Source organism: Botryllus schlosseri, chromosome 9 (genome assembly GCF_051294905.1).
Source record: "Botryllus schlosseri isolate E-star chromosome 9, Bs_hap1, whole genome shotgun sequence".
Taxonomy (NCBI): Eukaryota; Metazoa; Chordata; class Ascidiacea; order Stolidobranchia; family Styelidae; genus Botryllus; species Botryllus schlosseri.
In genome coordinates this window covers 24,049,277-24,069,733 of record NC_137244.1, presented here as the reverse complement: position 1 = coordinate 24,069,733, position 20,457 = coordinate 24,049,277, and the positions used below count along the sequence as shown (strand labels likewise).

Below are 20,457 nucleotides of genomic sequence, written 5' to 3'. Positions count from 1 at the left end.
CCCCCCAAAACACTTAGGTCTTGAGCTCCCATTGGGTGATAAACCGACTCCCCGTCCCGTCGTTCGCTTCTGCCACGAAATCAGGATCCCCGTTTAGTGAGCCAGCGTGGAGCGCGAAAATTTTCGATAATTCAAAATAAAAAAGCTCAATAAGATCGGGAATTGCATATATATTGCTATCAATTACTTGTCCTCTCTGCTCACGTAATCAGATTTACCGGTAGAGCTGAGTGAGGTGTCTTGGAAACTGTAGGGCCCGTAAATAATAATTAAACATATTCGGACGGGCGGACCCGTTGGTACGACTTCGTTAGATGATGTTATTTGATTATTTCGTGACCTCCAGTCTGCTATATCAAAATATATAGAATCGCCCAAACGTACTAAACTAAAAGATGCACACGATTTCAAATTGGTAGTTCTTCACTGGCATATAATTCTTCCCTGCGGGATGGTAGCCTATTTGTCTCGTGAGGTTCAGATTGCCAAGACAGGAACATTCGGCGTCAGTCATTTAGGCGCCTATGGTCAATTATACCTATATGTATTTTGTATATACATAACGAAGTTTTCGGTCAGCGTAAGGGCAGTCCTTTTCGGCCAAGGTTTTCTCGCTGCCGATCGTTCTGGCACACTTCTTGGAGTCGCATGTTACATGGCCTAATACTTTATATGTATTCGTGCGTCGTGGCGCGGTAATTGCCAACGCCGATATGCCCACTTCTATAAATCTTGCGTATTTTATCTTGGTGGAAATGTACCCAATAATTAAGGTACTTGGAAACCTGAAATCGCGCGCAGCGCGAAAGATTTTTGAAAAGGTTGCATAAAATTTCATAAAATACTCTATAATTTATGCTAATTCACTAAATACTTTAGGGCCCCCTTAAAGCTCGCTCCCCTCAATTTCCTGCAATCCTAATTGAAAACTCCAGACTCCAAGCCAAGCAAGAGTATTTTATAAATATAATTTTTTTTCATAAATCGATTTCTCAATATTTTTGTGGGGGCCGCAAGAAGGCTAGCTGGGGGCCGCGGTTGGGAATCACTGCTGTAGACTGTGGAATGCCAGCAGTCTACAAGGTCCCGCCAGATAAGGCATACTTGAAAATACATTGAATACTCGTGAAGCTTCGGCCCGCGGCATCATCAAACTAGGAAATTGGCCCGCGAGCACATTTGAGTTTGAGACCTATGCTGTAACCTCAATACTACCAGCGAACACAAATCGACTGCCCCAGTACTAAATCGCGCAATATTCAGACATATTCTTGTAAGAACTGTTCTTCCTTTTGCGGACTAAAACAACGTTTCTTGAATAGAGGATGTATTTGCAATTGGAAATCACAACGATAAAAACATGTATGAGTGACTGTTTATATAAGGCAGGGCGGAGATAATAGATTCCATATACATCAACAAAATAGCTCTACGCTTCGAAATTGCAGAGCAAAATATTGCAAAGATGTACCATGAAGCCGAATGACGAATCGTTAAATTGCATAGAGATTCTTGCGATATTGCATGCAAAGGTTGTAGGAAATGATGATTCTGTTCGGTACCAAATGAAACCATTCAAACATAGCTGTGCAGTGTCCAATTTTTGCTAACAGTAACATATGCTAAAGATGAGTGCTCGTATTGGAATGTACTTCGGCACTTTTATTTTCGTACGCGAACTTTTCCTTATAATCGGACCCCGCATCTGAGTACCTGAAGTCAGGAAAAGATTTTGATTGTGGTGGACTGTATAAATGTAACTAATACAACATACTCATTTGAGTCGAGTGAATTGAAGTCTTTGCCGGCGTAAAATAGTTCGGCAGCGTCGAGACTGTCGATAGTGTCGATACCTGTAGTTTCGGGCAAGAACATACTTGCAACTGCACCAAACATTGCGAAAATGGCGAATATTATGTTGCCCATCCAAGAAACTTTTACCTATTACAAAAACAAATATTTTGATTCCGAGCTGTCGCCTTTTCACATAATTCACGCAGTAATAAACGTAACCGTAACCACCAATGTTGTAGGCTGGGCGTGTAGAGCTTGAAATTAGAATTCGCGAATGGCTGCTACAAACCAAGGCTATATTAGCCAACGTCAACAACAGTAGATCGACAAGGTCGACATAAACTAAATAATTCGTATTCTATACACGGTTATGTTATCCGAGTATCTGACCTGTGTTGCCAGCATAAGAGGGGCGAATATTCCACCGATTCTGGCACCAGCGGACCCGATGCCAATCGAATTAGACCTGAAATTGAATATGTTTTATCGCATATGACGTTGGGTCGTATTAGGGCTATAATTTCTCTCGGTGAATTTCAACCACCGTTTTCGATGTGACTGCGAAGTCTTTATACTGTGGTTGGTTGGTAAGTTTTAACGATTTTAGACTTCTTTTCTCTATAAAAATTCCGTGCGCTCAAATGAATGACTGATACCGCTATCGTTGGTAAGTCATATAGAATATAGCGGGAGATGATATCAATCGGACAAACAATCACCAATCTTCAAATAGTTTACGTGCTCTGACCAGGAAATGCGTATATAAAACATCAATGCAAGTGTATTAACCTAAAGAATTAGATTTTGGTTTCCGCAACGTCTTCAAGATCGCTTACCTTACAACAGTGGGGAAAAGTTCTGATGTGAACGTGTAAATGACAGCAAAAGAGCCCGAAACGCCTATTTTGGCGAGAAATGCGAATGCGTTGGCTACTCTCGAAAGCTCTGAAATTGACAATACATATTCTACTTTACTTGGTAATGCAAAAATGAAGGGTACAAAATTACACATGTTGCAAGGAATCCACTTGGAACGCAAGTTGTATGCTATAGTTTTACATATGTCATATGAACGAATTATTTTGTAAACTGATTCAAAAAACCCAATTTCGCAGATCACATATATCTAGGGTTGCATTTGAAACAAATGGTTGTTTAAAAGACACAAAATTGTGTTTTTTTAAGTTGTATAGTTAGTTATGCCGTATTTGTTTAAATAATTTTCAAAAAGACATGTTGTATGAGCCTACGGACGATTACCACCCATTATAGCCGACGTATACGATATGGGAAGGTTGGAACCCGCGAAATAGTCGGTTCAACAGCTATAGAGCGAGATAGTGTAATGGTTATGCGTCCGGCTTCTCGAGGTAGGTCGTGGGTTCGATCCCCGGCCGGGTCATACCAAAGACTCCAAAATTGGTGTCCGCGGCTATCCTACTAGGCGCTCAGCAATCACGGATAGCATGGAGAAGAAAAAAAACGGGGGAGCAGACTATCGCAACTCCGTCGTCGAAGCATCTCGATGGTGCAGGTGAAAATGAATGCTCTCTAGAACGTAGGTATAGATCAGGGCCGGCCAACCCGTGGCCCGCGGGCCACATGTGGCCCGCGAGAAGGTTTTGAGTGGCCCGCGAGGTAATTTCCGAAATTAGTAACTTTATCAAAAATGGATTGAACAGATTGTGAACTTGCAAGGCCAACCAAAAATTTGATTAGTCTGGCCGCAACACTTGAGATGTGATGACTAAAATATCAGTTTCGGCGCATTGGCAGATCCATGAGCCAGTCACATTTTGGTAGATCTTCGTACACTATAATAAAGCAGAATACTTTGCGATAGATTTATTAGAAGTAAAAATTTTATGCACGCTTCGCGCAACATGTTGTCATTTGATTTCCTGCTTTTGATATTATTACCCCTCTGGGAAAATTAAAGAACGCCTAATGTATCAGATTGAGTCTAACTATATTCGCGATTACGAGACAAAGTGTCGTTCAACATATGCGACTCGCAGAAAGACCGTCGACTATATGAAACCTAGGCACAAAATGATTGACGCATGTTGGTCGAAGCTTTCGATATCGATATGTCCAGGCGCCGAATAGTCTATTCCTTGCGAACTGAGCCCAGCGGTATACAGCAGGCCCGCAATATAGTGAAGTGACAAACTTATTGACCTATGAACTTCGAAAAATTTTCGCGCTTGGCGCGGCTAGTGGCCCGCGCAATATTTTGTCGATCAAATGTGGCCCTTTGGCTGAAAAGGTTGGCCGCCCCTGGTATAGATCATTGGTACGGGATGAATGTTCTGACGATGATGACCGCCGACCGTAAAAATGCCGCATGACGATGTAGACCTGGTTAATATATTTTTGGTCCGTAGCCTATATATGACAGGGGTTGGAAGCATATTTCGTCAAAGGAGCTATAATCACCCTATATTTTCAATTGTCAATGTCAATCCACTGTGAAGTCACATTGCATCATCATATTACAAGCACATAAGGAAATGTACATACCCGGATCGATGACAATACCAGCGTCATCCACCGCATACTCCTTTATGATGGCATGGATTGTAAGGGTTAATCCACAAAACAACATCATGCCTGAATGTAGGAACCTCCGCCCGACTACATCCAATATTAGAATGCATATTACGTAACTGATCAACTCCATCACGCCACCTAGTGTAAACGTTACATGATAAATGATAGGTATTATTGTCGATTATGTAGGCTGCGATTCAAATCAGCGATTTTAGATCCAAATTTCGTTTTCGATTCAACTTACCGATCACGTTGTTAATAAAAATGTTTCCGCTGAGTTCTCCCACGTTCAGAGTGAGCCCGTAATATACCATACTATTCGTGAACCTGACGAAAACAATTTTGACACCACCACCGTCGCAGAACATGAAAGACCAACTTTTACCAGCAAAATATCACAATTAGCATCGTTCTGCGAATGCCGGGCTTCCTAAACAGGTCCTTGAAAGAATATTGGTCAAGATCTTCTTTTTCCTTATTCATTTCCTCCTGAAATACATCTCGCCGATGAGTTGTGCCGCTATAGATGGATGCGCGAACACACGAAAAAGTGATACAAACTTATCCCAAAATCTACTTTCCACATTTCAAAATCCAAATTGCAAAAAGTATGTACTTTCGACTGAAACTGTTCACTTGGAATTGGAGAAAGCTTAAAAAGATTACCATTCCAGTAAGTTGTGCATAGGGCAAAGCCTAGTAGAGTTCTTCGAAAAAGTAAGAGCATTTCGACACTGATCACCTGTGATTTTAGTTTATTGATAATAGCAAGAGGTGCTTAGCAAAGTAGTACTTCTACGCTTTCGAAGTACTCAAGCAGGGTTTGACTAGACTTGCTCTATTTGATCAACTGGTTATTATTTTAGACTACTTCCACTTCACACCTTTCAGTTTTAAGGAAGAACTGGGCCTAGCATCCTATATCAGAGGTGTCTAATTCGTGAATAGCAATTTCGATTTTTACGACAGACAGATAACGTACAGATCGCTCCGCGCCGATTCTGGCAGCTTCTTTCCAGTCATCGTCCGTCAAAACCGCGCCGTTAAAGCGCGCCATCCTCTCTGTAATCTGCAATCATCGAAGATGTTATTCGAATAAAGCTGCTGCCTTCGTAATACAACGTTCCCACCTTGCGACCGCGCTCGTCTCTGTTCACGCTGAAAAGCCATCTTGGAGATTCCGGGATGAAGAATAAGAACAATCCGAATGGTAAAGACAATAAAATCATCGCCCACTGAAATAGTTTACGATACAAACTATGGGGTAAGGCAAGTGTGACGTATCCTAGATGCTAATAAACCACCGTACCACCATATAGTGTCCCATATGGCGTGGACACAGTAAGATTGAACGGATTACTGCATTTCATAACAATGAAAAATTGGAGGCTGATTGTGGGGGTTCCAGGGCCACGAGCGGAATAAAATTTATATTTTCCTAATCAGTGCAGAGTCAGCTTTCGATTGATACCCATTTTACCAAATTTATTGCTCGGCAAGCCGGTCAAAAATGACCGTCAAATTGCCTGTAGCCAAATGGAAATTGTGACGTGTATCAATTTCACTGAACCGTGAGATTTGCTTGTGTCGACACCATATAGGACACTATGCACTAATCAATATATATTACGCCACAATGCCGGAATCGCCAAACGGGGAGAGCAGGCGAAAGCATCTTTCGTTAGTAAACAGATACACTACGGAACTTCGCAGCAGTGACATTATCGGTATATTGTCGCATTACATCACATGGTACATTGTGTGTCTCGAGCGAATAAAGGTATAAAAAAAGCCTACGATTATGTCAATGAAAATGAAAGGCCAGGTTCTATCATTTCGGGAGGGCAACGGGGTTCTAAGGCCGCATGTTATGCATCGTTACTCAAATAACTATATATATCTCCCAAGTAAATACCTGCATGTTTCGCCAATCTCTCAAGCCATACGCGATACCAGAAAGGGTCATGTATCCTATTGCAAAGGCTGCTTGATAACCAACCCCAGACAATGCCCGCCACTTGGGTCCCACCACCTCCATGACTATAGAAAAAGCGTGGAAATGACATTCGAGCAAAACATCTTTCGAATCTGATCATTACCAGTGACGAAGCAAGAAATGGTCAATCCATATCCGAAGAACGCAATTATCAGCCTGAACAACGCGTAGAGCCAATACACATTTGACAGGCCGGCGCCGACCATCCCTACAGCGCAGCCTAGAGATGAGACGATGAGTGTCAACTGCCGTCCATACCTGAAGGAAGATCGAACTATGAAACTATACGTATCGAGTATTAGGTGGTCTAGGTATGAGAATTTGTCAATGATGTTAGCGTAGAAAAGAAGAAAATGTGCTGTAGCTAGTTGAGTTGGATCAGGACCGTAACTGCCGCACCACAAACCCCCCAATTGGGGGGAGGGCGAGCTCGGGGGGGGGGCAAAATGTTTCCTAAATTAACATGAGTGTTAGATTATTCTTTTTTGAAAATCTATGCAACTTTTCCAAAAACTTTGGCGCTTGCCGCGATTCAGTGTTGCCAAATATCTTAATTATTGTGCACCCTTGACCCAAGAAAAAAGACGCATGATTTTTAGAAATGGATATTTCGGCGTCGGTCATTACCGCGCCACGAAACACCAAGACATAGAGGAAGTTTTAGACCATAAGGTAACATGCGACTCCCATAAGTTTGCCAGAACGATCGGCAGCAAGAAAGCCTTGGCCGAAAAGCACTGTCCGTATGCTGACCGAAAACTTCGATATACATATACGTTGAATTGTCCAAAGGCGCCTAAGTGTTGGCGCCGAATGGCAATCTGAACCCCGTAAGACAAATGTCATCCCGCAGTGAAAATTGCCAGTGAAGAAACATCAATTTGAATTCGTGTGCGTCTTTTAGTTTTAGTAGGCTGCGTTTGGGCGATTTCAATATCTTATGACGTAGCAGACAGGAGGTCACGAAATAACATCATGTAACGAATCCATTTTACCAACGGGTCCGCCCGCATATGTTTAATCATTATGTACGGGGGGGGGGGCTACATTTTTTCAAAACAGCTCACTCAGCTCTACCGGTAAATCTGATTACGTGAGCGGAGAGAGGATGAAAATTAATAGCAATATATATGAAATTCGCAATCGTATTGACCGATTCAATCGTGAATTATAATATTCTTATCTCGCTGATAAGTAGTAGGTAAAACGTATAAATCGCTGGGAGGCGATGTCCCTCCCCCCAGGAAATTAGGTTTATCACCCTATTGGGGGATCAAGATCAACGTTTTGGGGGGCTGACGAAGAGCTGTTTCGGTCCTGAGCAGGATACAAGTAACGGTAGTGCTGTCTAGGGTAGATGAAGCCGGTGACTTCCAGAGGTGGTGAAAGTAGTCTGGTTTACTACTCAATTGAAAGTAATGTCGCAAATTTTTTCTAAATTACAAGTGGAAGTAGCAATTTCCAAAATATGTAAAAAATACTTCAAGCGGAAGCATAAAATCAAATGCCGGAAAAGTAATCAAGTGAGTAGTGTCGAAAACTAGATTTGATCGAGTGGTCTCATGCTTTTTCACTCGTAAACGTGATTCAAACTGATCCCCAAACTGCATTTTGCTTTTCAACATCAAAAATTCAAAATCCTTTTAAGTAGAAGTGGAAGTACAGTCTAAAATCTTACAAGAAGTTATTCATGACTGACCACCTCTGCCTATTGCAAGATATTATAGTGACCTGATGCCAGTGATGGTGGTCTGTCGATTTACCATCATTTTATATCTTCTCCGCAATCTTTGTGAAATCGGCCGTCAATACCCTTCACGCGGTCAACAGACAAACACGTCGCCAGACTTATAAGATCACTAATTATGGAAAATATATTTTCAATCCATCATACCTGTCTGCGATATATCCAAATAGTATAGAACCGATGAACAAACCAACCATGTACAGGGAGGTTGCAATGTAGCTGTACAGTACTTTGTCGCAAACGAGATCTAACTGAAATATTGGATACGTATGAGCGAGGTTATATGAACCCCAGCATTAAGAATAAGTAGTTGGAGGCTTGAGGAGCAAGTGTATATAGATGGTAACAAAGTTGTAGAAGTAGAAACATTTTCACCTTTTCCAAATTAGATTAGAATTCGAATTAGAGTTTTTTATAGTTTTTTCAAATTTCAAATGAGTCTAGACTTAAAATTATAGCTATACACCTTTTTCCAAATTAGATAAGAATTAGAGTTACTCGGCTTCTTTCAAATTAGACTAGAATTAGATTTATAGATACGCAGATTTTTCTCCAAATTGGATTAGAATTGGAATTACAACTACGCAGATTTTTCCAAATCATACTGTAATTAAAACTGTAGATACACAATTTTTCAAATTTGTCTAGACTTAGAAGTGGAGCTATATACAGTTTTTTTTTAAATTAGATTAGAAATAAAATTATAGTTACACAGTTTTTTTCTTCTTCAAATTAGACTAGAATTAGAATGTCTGAATTCGGGAAAACTTGGAAATTGAATTAAGTTCAGTTCACGTCAAATCGTGTTACGGCTTACTTCTGTGACGACGGTTTCCGTGAACAAGGAACGGTCATAAACATATCCATCTATACACTCTTCTGTTGCATTCGTCACTGTCGCCACACAAGCATATGACCCATTATCGCAAGCACTCGGTTCATAAATGTACCTATAAGTACGAATATACCGTTGATAACCTAAAATATCAATTCCACGGGCACTTCTCTAAACCTACCTTGAGCAATTATCGTAGTAGCCTTCCTCGTCAATCGGAATCATGTAGGTTAAAATTTGCGAATCATTGACCTCGCTATATGTTGCGTTGTTATCGAAGGGAGGCACCTTGCATCTGTAATGGTCGAAATTTATACTTTCCTGCTTTACTGGTATTCAATTTATTACTAAACTAACCTGTACGGCGGGCTGTACGACTGAAAAACCGGACCAATAGAATTCAAACCAGATGGGATTCCGGAATAGAATATCATGCCAAGAACGAGAATTTGAAACTTCCCAAAGTACCCAATCCTCGACAATAAGTACTCAAAGTCAATCATCTTGGAGGTCCTTCTATATCCGATTCGACTTTTCTGAAGATATTAACTATATGCCCAGAGACCTGTCAAATCGATGTCATATCCCCGTTGAAATTAGCAAATACACACGGTACGAACCGATGGCTTGAAGAAACATGAGAGATCACCGATTGCTTGTACTAAACAAAGAAAACACGATCACACACGCGCATAGCAGTCGTTTGCTTACCTCGATATCCCTGCACCCATCACGTTTGATTGTTTTACATTTGCGGGGTCAACAAACTGGCGAATCATTGTCATGAATTAATCGAATCGCTATATTTGCGCGATCGAGTGAAGGTAACTGTGGTACAGAGGTTACGATACAAGCTTGCTTGCTTTGGTGTCCTATATGGCATTGCATGGAATTAATTTATCGAGTCCTGGGTATGATGCATGAGGTTGCGACGCTGGCATACAATCGACAGATGTTCTAGAACAGCGGTTCTCAACCTTTTGGGTCATGCGCCCCCCTTGGCGATGGTCAAAAAATTTACGCCCCCCATGACACCCCCCTGCATTTATCGTCATTTCAAAAAGATCACATCATCTAATACAGAGTTAGGCAACCTTTTTGCTAATCACGGCCGCATTTTGATTACTTATGTAGCCTAAGACCACATTCCAGGGCATACCTGTAATGAACTAACTGGACGCAAAATACCTATGTAAATCTGTCCATATCCATTCCCGGTGAACTCCGGACTATTCTACTTTTCACAACGGCCTATTGTACGCACCGAAATCGCGAGTGGTAATGTTATGAATAGTTACTGGAATTGCATATTGTCGCGCGGAGCACGAAAATTTTTGAGATTCACGAATGCATTCCGTAATTTTTAGTAGCTATAGCAGTATCACATATTACTATTAAATATTTATCCTTTCTCAGCCCATATGTGATCAGATTCACCGGTAGAGTTTATGGAGGGAGTGCTTTCGAAAATTTGGGGCAAGTTATAAATGATAATGCATCTTCGGGTGGGCCTATTGTTATTAGTCACTTTGTTGCATGCTGTTATTTCTTGACCCCTAATCAGGATTGCCGATTGTATCGGTAGTGGAAATAGTGGAAATATATTGAAATCGCCCAAATGTACCATAAACAAATTTCTTTCGTGAAAAGCACACGATTCCAGCTCAGATTGAGAAGGGCACTGCTATATTAAAATCGAATAATGAAGTAATGTTGAATTGCGCGGAGCGCGAAGAAAATTTCAAGATTAATTAAAATCTCTCAAAAATACGGGAATGAATTCGTAATTTCAATTTGCATGTCGACGGCCGCCAGCACATACTAATTGAATTGGGTGTCGACGGACGCACGAATTCCCTTATACGACCGCAGGTTGGCCATCCCTGATCTAATATTATACATATGGTATATCTTACGCCAAGTTTGAATCCGCATTCCAGTTGTTGATTATTTAACATTTCTGACAAATTTTCCCGAACTTGTTTGAAAATAGCAAAAAACATTGAACAGGAGATCAATTTATTTCAAGGTGGGTTGCACTGAGACTAATCCTAATGCTGGCAGTGACTACAGAGAGCACGTCGTCGTTCTGTCCTGCCATGGTAAATTGGATCAGTTTCGGAATTGAATTGAATTGTGTTGATTTAGGGTAGCCTAATTGAGGGTGAAACCGGGTAACCTATATTGCATCTTAGTCTGTCTTAGGCAGTGCAGTTCGTCAGCAATTAACAACAGCTACCCGCCGCACCGAGCTTCAGGCTACTACCAAAGCTACGAAGTAATGAATGACTTGCAAGTGGGAATTGCTCCAAATCTTCAAAGAATATAAAAAATTTGCTGAAATGAAGTTGAAATCAGCCTATACTCCGTTGAGCGCGGCTGCTGGAGTTTGAATTAGGCGAGCTTTCTTCAATACGAAATAAGTTTCATCAACAATCGTCTTCTCAGAATGGGTGCGAAACACATGTTTAGTCAGAATTCATACAGACTTTGTCAATTTCTCGCGCCCCCCTGAGAGCCTCCCGCGCCCCCCAAGGAGGGCGCGCCCCCCAGGTTGAGAACCCCTGTTCTAGAATCTAGAATAACTAGATTATGATTCCAGATATTCACTGATTAGATTGTTAGGTTGCCTAAAAAACGCTACACACCAAATTTGACTCAATTCCAACCAGTACAAACCGCAGCAGAGCCAATTGACATTTTTTGATTTATTTTCAAAAATTTCAAAAACATTTTCAAATTTTGCCGTCGACCTCATGAAATTGTTACGTTGCCTACAAAAACGATGCAAAAAAATTTTGAGGCAATTCCAACCGGTAGAAGCGAAGTGATTTGAGTTTTTCATCAATAATTCTGGGATTACCCACCATTCAATGCTATTTTTGCAAATCCAAAAGTTTCAACTGCAAGAACTTAGCTTCAACCGGCTGGAAGTGAGCAAAAATTGTCATTCATCGTTATTTTAGGCAACGTAACAATTTAATGGGGTTAACAGTGGAATTTGAAAAAAAAATTCAACAAATTTAAAAGTTTCAATTGTCTCTGCCTGCGGTTTGTTGAAATTGAGCCAAATTTGGTGTGCAGCGTTTCTTTCGGGAACCTAACATTTTAATCAGTGAATCCCCGGAATGCGAAAAAAAGTTATTTTTGAACAACCCTAATGCACAGTGTACTGTACGTCTACAGTACACAGTACATTGCACACTGTACAGTGTACAGTACACCGAGCACCGCATTCTATATGGCCAGGCCATATTGTGTAGAATGCGTATCTCAACTCAACGCTTCTCATCAATCGGTTCTCTGTAACGCAGGCTATTCCTGGCATTGGACTGGCGACGGTATGATGTTTGAAAGCTTATTGAAGCATCGACAATATTAGCCACGTAGGCTACTTCAGTCGAACGAAATTGTGGGTGAATTGGAAATTGCTCATGCTAAATCACGAGTATATGCTATATGATATCTCGTATATGCTACTATTTGTAGCGCAAACAATTTCACCTTTTCTCAATGAGACTCAATCCGGACGATCGTTTTACCGCATTAATTAGTTGCGTAAACACAACAATCGAGACTCCTTCAGATCTCGCTTCAGACATTTGTGTCGGGTTATTTCCTGGACAGTGACCAAAGGTTACACTATTCCTTGTCTCACGAATATTCATGAATTCCGGCCATATTTAGCTATCGCAGCATGCAAAAATTGGTAACAACATGAACAGAAAGCCAGTAAATTAGTACATTCGGGGAGAAATCCGCCCACGACACACCCGTTGCGATTCACAGACGACGAATGACAATTATCGGATAAAAAGGTGTGTTTCAGAGCAAGACCAATCATCATATCATTCGTCATTCGGATTTTTCCCGAGTATTGGAGTTGCTGGAGCGGAACAGTCACCAGCTTTGTTTTACGACGGACGCGGACGCCTTCCTGCCGCAATCTCGTCTATTTCCCTGGCTTAGGACCCCAGCAGTGGAATGGATTCTGCTGGTCACTGACGCGGTTTTAGAGTGACAGCCACCGATGCTATATCATAGTATTTAGTACCGTACGAAACTCATATACCTGTGATGACACACGTTATTAAATTATCCCCTTCCTCGTACCTTGAGAGCTAGGTACGGAAAATGTCACCGTTGGTGCAGTTGAATGACTTTTAGTATAGTCTCAGAAACAGGCCTATCACCCAGTGTCATGGGGAATATAACAGGGTCGCATTGTAATGACTCGACTCGAGTAGCAACTTTTCGTTGATTCAACTTGACTCGGGGCCTTCGATGACGCAATGACGCAATACATTGGGTTATAATTTTCATCTGAACAAGCTACACACAATGTACAAGGCGATAAGACACAATGCAAAGTAACGAACAGATAGGAGGATGTCGAACGACACGCATCAGTAGCGATCCTTTACTCAAACATCCACCTCGGCCTAAAGTGCCCGATATCATCCAAGAGTTTCCGACAAAGAAAGTTGATCTTGATTTGAACTCGATAATAAACAGTGAACACTATTACTTGGACTCGGACTAGAGTTGAATAGACTCGACCCTTTACTCCATGACTTGGATTCGGATTTAACCCGGTGGTGAGTTGAAAATGACTCGATTTGACTCGAGTCAATAGTATAAAAGTATATTTGTCTTGTGAATCGTAATCTTGCGACTTGGTTATAACTGGGACTGGGCAAAATCGAGTACCAGAGTGCTTCGATCCTGAATCACGCATTACGCTTCGAGTCGAGTATTCGAGTATCTCTCATTATGACGTCACAACAGAATGTACATTGTCAATGTTCAAATACGTGCCTTTTATGCCAACCACAATGAACATAATGCGTGTTATCCGTCACATTAAAGACACTTTTGTATCTTTTCGACCATGCCGATTTCATTGCACTTGTTGACAATGTTCCAATGTTGTAGGATGATCATGACTTCGGAAATGTGTTATTTCCAGTCACGTTCGTAGCTTTGTACTATGACTCGTATGCTGCGACACGGCCACTCAAGGTTTCAAGCCTTCCTCAGTGGAAAATATAGTATCAAAACTATAATTCTCGTTAGTAAATTAACTTTCAGTTGCGAATAGCGTATAACTTCAGTACTCAAAAAATTCTTCTTTCACTACTCGACTTGAATCATTCAAATTAATACTCGATTCAGATTCGAGTACTAGAATTATTGTGCCCAGCCCTAGTTATAACCTTGAATGTAATATAGTTTATCTTTGATACAGGTGTCGCATTGGTAACGAAATTCATCGCTCGGAGATCGGCAATGCAATTCGTAGCTCAGTAGCCTATAGATGCGCTATGCACATCCTCCTTCAAGTGTTGTCCAATTCGGAAGGCGCAAAGGTCGTTAACTTTCTTTGTATGCAAACATGAAACTTCTTTTCCGTCACCGCATTCAATTACGTAAGACTTCAGACAAAAGTCATCTACTTTTGCTTGCATGTTACACTTTTTCCAATGTGCGTGATTAGAGATTTATCGATGAAACACTCACCGACTTTCACAATGAAAAACGGATATTTTGAAACCAGAATATCTATGCGATATCGATAGTCGATCCCTGGGGCCCATATAATTGACCAGTGGTCACTGGTCATGGATCATAAAAATCGACGTCCTCGTGCCAGCGGCTTGAAAACTAAGTACTTTAATGGCGGTTGTGTGTTGAATGATAGCAGATTCGACGACTTAGTGAAGAGGATGCTACTTCGCAATGAAGTCCAGCATGACAGTCAATATACTATACAGACATGCAGGTAATATAGGTTTCTACAATCACCGCCTGCTCACCAGACAATTATAACCCCGTGGTCTCACGCAAGTTGGCTTTAGTGTATATCGGAGAAATATACAAAGCGAGAAATAGGCGAATGCATGAACATAACATAACATATGGTTGGGTTATATTTTTATCTGAACAAGTCACACACAATGTACAATGCGATAAGACACAATGCGATGTCATGAAGGAGGATGTAGAACGACACGCATCAGTAGCGATCCTTTACTCTAACATCCACCTCGGCCTGGAGTGCCCGATGTCACAGTTGATCTCTTTGGAGCCACGGCCCTTTCTACTAGTTCTTTTCCATTCATTGTGAGTGCTTTCTTTTCGTCGGGTCTTATTCTGGGCTTTTTTGTCGCCGTAAGAACGGCAACGGTAGGGCAAGAGGAGCCCAGATAAACCTCCGACGGGAATCGAACGCGGTTCGCCTGCGTGCCGGGCGCTTATCGTAACCACTACACTATCTCCCCAACAAGTTGAGTCATTCATAGAATACGGACTATACGCGGTGGTCTGCGACGGCTTCATTTCATAAACACTTACCTTGGTCGGTTGGGAGTATCGACCTTTTCGAAAGTTGGCATTATATAACGCGTATTCCTTGTTACAACAAATGGAATCCCCCAAGTCAGCCAAGAAGTCAGTTTCGTTTGGCTGAATCGCTTTTGAAATCGCGCCGAAATCACTCGAAAGCGTATCATTGCCTTTGCCACTGTTCTTTCACGATGACGAATCGTGATAGTCGTGTTCTGCGAGCGTGAAACGAACTCCTTCGCTCATGACAATTACATGCCCATAGTATTCCCATGCTCCTGCCCTGGGGCACATCGTGATGCAACTCAATATCATCACAACCTAAGAGGCGCGTTCCCTCGCACACATATAACCATCTGATCAGTTAAATTTCATTAATATCAACTTCCAATTGACTGAAAGCTTCTTCAACGACACTTGAGACTATCATGCCTGTTCACTTAATCATATATTCCCTACTGATTTGCGTGGCCTTGGCGGCTCCACGGTACCCCCCAGGTACTACCTAGTGCTTTGATAGATTTGTTTAGTGCGAGGGTGCGTAACAGCTGTGATAATTTCCAGGCACACGCACAGTTGCAGGCTGCCCACCTCAAGGAACCCCGAAATTCGGTCACAAGTGGTGCTTATTTGATACACATCAGGCGGAAGTTGGCAGCATCTGTTGGTTCTCCTGCAGAGAGGGTGAGTGTGATTTTTATATTTGGCACCGAAACGGTAGACATTTTCTATTATCATCCGAGCAGAGTTACTATTACCACTAACACTAACTTTTATTATGGGCTCTTTGTGAACACAAACGCATCACGCCGCGTGATGTCACAATGCTAATTCAAGTACAGCCTTCTTGTATTTTGCGAACAATTTGTTGCCATAATCAGAGTGCTCTATGCGCCTGTGGTTTAGGCGAAATGACCTATCATGATTTTGTTAGCAAAATTCTATAATATGAATCTTGATTTTTCGGCTCGCAAGGACTGCGAATTCGAGTCCATCAGTATAGTTGAGTTGCTTAGGGCATTTTCGGGTTCCAGGAACGATTTTTCCCCACTGGATCTTACCAACAATCCGGTTCAATTGCACATACTTAAATCTACTACCGCGCGTAGAGATATAGAGGTTCATCAATCACCATCTCGATGTAGGCCATTATCACTTCAAGCTCATATAGTAAGCGAGATAATTTATTAATTTATTATGATAATTCAAGTAAAAGTCTCTAGAATCAGTATAATCATCGGTGAAACCAGGTATATATTAGTTTTCTGTTGAACTTCCTTTACTGCTGTCCCCGTGATACAGCGGGTGACAGGGAGTTGAAATTCTAGGGATATTCGTCAAAAATGTGAAGATTGCTGTAAAATTCCGATAATTATCAGAAACACCCACAGCGTAGAACCTAGTGAGGTTCCTATTCGAGTTCGAACCTCTGGATTATCGAGGTTGACACCATGACACCGAACGTAAGCTAAACGTTCCCACAATTCCTAATTAAGCATCCGGACCCGCACTCTGCATATGCTGGAATGTGATCGCCATCGATATTCCCCGTCAAAGCGAAATTCACATTATCCACATACCATTCGGGATCAGGACTGGCATCACAAGGGAAAAGCACTGTAAAACCAAGGGTTCGTCAAGAAGGGCCGATAATCATAACCTTTGTGTGAAAGAATGCAAACGCGTTACTAAAATTGGGGCCGAGACCTAGAACGGAGCGCGGTCTGACATTCGTTTCAGATCGCAGGCATACCACATACAGCGAATATGATATTTACACTCTCAAGTGACTTCAATTTTCAGACGGAGAAGTTATGACGTCAAAAATTCGGAATCTCGGATGTATTTTGATTTTCTGGATATAATCTTTGGTATTAAAAACCATGATTAGGCCTATATCATGAATGCATAAAGAGAGTGATAAGAAGGGAAATATAGTGTTTATCTCGGAATTATTAAGTACACTTTACTCATTATAGATTATGATCTGTCAGAATTTGTTACTATTTCAACTTCTTGGAATGATTCACACACGTCGTGTTATGAGGCGTTGCCAAGGGGCGTAGCCTAACCGTGTTTCGGAATGCAAATGCTCCGCGGTAGCGAAACAGCTTCTCTTGCTCCACATAGGAAGTGACGCAACTTTATAATATCACAAGACTATTTTTGTCGGCAAAAATGCGATATTTCCGTTCGTAATTCCGTAGTAAAAGCGTCGCCATTCGCAACCCGCAATTACATATAATGAATTCGTAAATTTCGTCAGCAATCCAAAATTGCGGAGTCACGTTCAAAGTAAACACAGAATTATGCAAGATGACTAAGGGATAATTATATAAGCTCAATCCTCCGAGGAGATGAATTGCACCGTAATGAACGGTTGGTGCGCCACTGATTTCGAACGTGAAAACCGACCTTTGGACGCGTGAGACTGCTAGACATTTGACGTTCTGTCGGGAAATTAGCATCTGCGCACCCGGAGGTTTAGAATCAATCGTAACCATGCGGTAATCTTGTTTTGATTATTATCGTGATCCCATGTCTGGAATTCGGCTGGCATGCCTATTTTCATTAATTAATGCCTCGTTGGAATTTGATATATTAACTGTCAACTCAAAACTAATAGGCTATACTTAATTGCCTGCTACTACAACGCTTCCGAGATTCCATAAGTTCTATGTCGATAAAATGGAATGCTTATTTAGGCATAGAAACGATGTGGTCCTCGCGACTTTGTAGGTACGAAAATTGCATAATCAACAATCAAAATCTTGATTCTAAAATTTTTAATTAGAAGACCCTCCGTACGTCATATACCACAACATGACACCTAGAAAAAATGGAGTTCAATTGCATGCATATCCATTCTCATTCCAACCATTGACTGATATTATTTCCTCGATCCATGAACAATAAACATTAGGGTTGTTCAAAAATAACTTTTTTTTTCCAAATCTCACTCGCCTAATGACTAAATCGTCAGGTTGTCCAAGAAAACGATGCACGCCAAATTTGACTCAATTCCAACCAGTAAAGGCCGTGCAATATTGAATTGAAATTTTTAATTTATTATTAAAAATTAAAAAAAAAAATTCTCAAATTTTTCTGTCAACCCCATGAAAGTGTTGAGCTGTCTTCAAAGACGATGCAAAACAAATTTGAGTCAATTCCGACTTGTAGAAGCGGAGTTATTCGAGTTTTTCGTTGATAATTCTCGGATTATCCTTGATCTGGGGATTATCAACGAAAAACTCAAATAGTTCCGCTTCTACTTGTCGGAATTGACTCAAATTTGTTTTGCATCGTCTTTGAAGACAGCTCAACAATTTCATGGGGTTGACAGAAAAATTTGAGAATTTTTTTTTTTAATTTTTAATAATAAATTAAAATTTTCAATTCAAGATTGCACGGCCTTTACTGGTTGGAATTAGTCAAATTTGGCGTGCATCGTTTTCTTGGACAACCTGACGATTTAGTCATTAGGCGAGTGAGATTTGGAAAAAAAAGTTATTTTTGAACAACCCTAATAAACATATGTCGGTCACACGACGGATTTGATGTAATATCTTGTAATTACATTGTCAGGCTGAGCAAAATTGAAAATTGCCAGAACCAAAATATTCCTAAATATAGCAATGACTCCTATTCACAGGTTTTCATCTGAAAGGAACTGCCATCACGGAATGTATAATCGATCCTATACGGAACGCGCCGAGATACAACAGCACTTTCGGACATTGTCTTCGTAAGTATTGCGCTCGACACGAGGAAAAGAAAAGCCGTATCCTACAAAACACGAAACCTGACCATAATATTTGTATCTACTCTACACTCTACAGCCGACGCGCCTATGCTACGACAAGGGAAAAACGGTCCATTTCTGCTCCACTCCTACGACCCATCTAGTTTTGTGATTCATGTCGATTCTTCAACGGAAGTGACTCTCAAGTCCTATTATTACTTGGCGTTTTACGTGCAATCGCCAGGACTTAATGGCGCGAAAGATACGGTATCTTTTGGAGTTCAGGGTTACGATTCACGATACATCAAGGCAAACGATACGGACGTTTACGTCGAGGACATGATGTTTGACGATAGTTCCGAACTCGACAAAGCCACGTTCCGAATACGAAAAGGCCAATTTTACGAAGTGAGTCAAGCTCGATTATTACAATTGACGTACCATTTTATTGTGAAATTCAAATATTAAACCTCGTTAACCGTTGCTCGTGTGTCTATCCTATGTCGGTTTCTAGCCAATGCAAATCATACATTGAACACCTGCTGTATCATCTAAGACTAGGTGGCTCGGTCATATCGAGTCCCCCGTCTACCTTGCATGTAACATTGCACTGTGTTGCATTTTTGTTGTGTGATGTTGATTTGTTACGTAGAGGAATAAAGATTCTCTCTCTCTCTCTCTCTCCCAAATGCTCATACTAGATGCATCCGACGATTGCCTATATGAGCCACAAGTACAAACCCACAGTGCAATGCGAATCAGATTCACCACAGCAGCAAGCTAGACAAGCATTGGATGGTAAAAACGTTTTTTTTCTCTTTGCAGGGTTATTCGACGTTTGAGTCTTACGCGAAGAAGGATCATTTCATCATTCACAAATCGCGAAAGATTCAGCTGTCAAAGATCAAGAGCGAAGAAGACAGACTGCTAGCCAGTTTTATATGTAAGTATCCGTGTTTGATGTTATAGAAAAAAATTTATGCTATCGAAACCATCGAAAAGTCCAACGAAAAAAGATTATATTCAAACCATCAAAATAGGGTTACCATATACATACGGGATTGTATAATGACTTGAGTCGCCACTTAGTAATAAGTAGTGAACGTACATAAAGGGTACCATATTTTAAAATGCCCAATCCGAGAGAAAGTTACCTCTGTTGTATCACTTGTGTACATGGCCGCAATCCATATTTCATGAAAGATTGCTATCATCACAGATTGCTATCTTTTACAGGGAGTCCGGACCTCTGATCAAGCAAAAGGATCGCAGTTCAGCACCATTGTACAGTTTTATACTTTGTTCACCCTTTCCTTCCATTCGAACCTTTATGCAGTACACGCTCGCATTTCAGAAAAGATCTGAATGTCTTTAGTTTCATAATAAAATGATTTCACAGAACCTTTTATATCAAGAATTAGAATTAGTAAGGCGGCCAGAACAAA

General features: G+C 41.0%; 2 protein-coding genes across 3 annotated transcripts; one reads left to right on the top strand and one right to left on the bottom strand.

Annotated features, from left to right (window-relative positions):
* Positions 1–1,310: 1,310 nt before the first annotated feature.
* LOC145446582 (organic anion transporter 3-like) lies at positions 1,311–12,591 on the bottom strand. Of its 2 annotated transcripts, XM_080324933.1 has the most exons (16): positions 12,430–12,591; positions 9,283–9,490; positions 9,107–9,220; positions 8,908–9,040; positions 8,238–8,341; positions 6,447–6,601; positions 6,263–6,387; positions 5,478–5,582; positions 5,330–5,416; positions 4,733–4,836; positions 4,592–4,674; positions 4,318–4,485; positions 2,631–2,739; positions 2,185–2,260; positions 1,775–1,941; positions 1,311–1,713 (listed from the first exon to the last, which is right to left on the bottom strand). In XM_080324933.1, the coding sequence occupies exons 2-16, from the start codon at positions 9,426–9,428 to the stop codon at positions 1,623–1,625; spliced, it is 1,767 nt and encodes a 588-aa protein (XP_080181059.1). In that variant the 5' UTR covers positions 9,429–9,490; positions 12,430–12,591; the 3' UTR covers positions 1,311–1,622. The 2 variants fall into 2 exon arrangements, with proteins under 2 accessions (XP_080181059.1, XP_080181058.1); XM_080324932.1 differs by lacking the exon at positions 12,430–12,591 and having other exon boundaries at positions 9,283–9,620.
* Positions 12,592–15,607: 3,016 nt separating this feature from the next.
* Positions 15,608–20,413, top strand: LOC145446760 (otogelin-like protein). The gene is made up of 6 exons (XM_080325116.1): positions 15,608–15,768; positions 15,835–15,954; positions 18,923–19,015; positions 19,110–19,420; positions 19,838–19,955; positions 20,249–20,413. Exons 1-6 carry the CDS (start codon positions 15,699–15,701, stop codon positions 20,263–20,265), a joined length of 729 nt encoding a protein of 242 aa, XP_080181242.1. The 5' UTR covers positions 15,608–15,698; the 3' UTR covers positions 20,266–20,413.
* Positions 20,414–20,457: the final 44 nt, after the last annotated feature.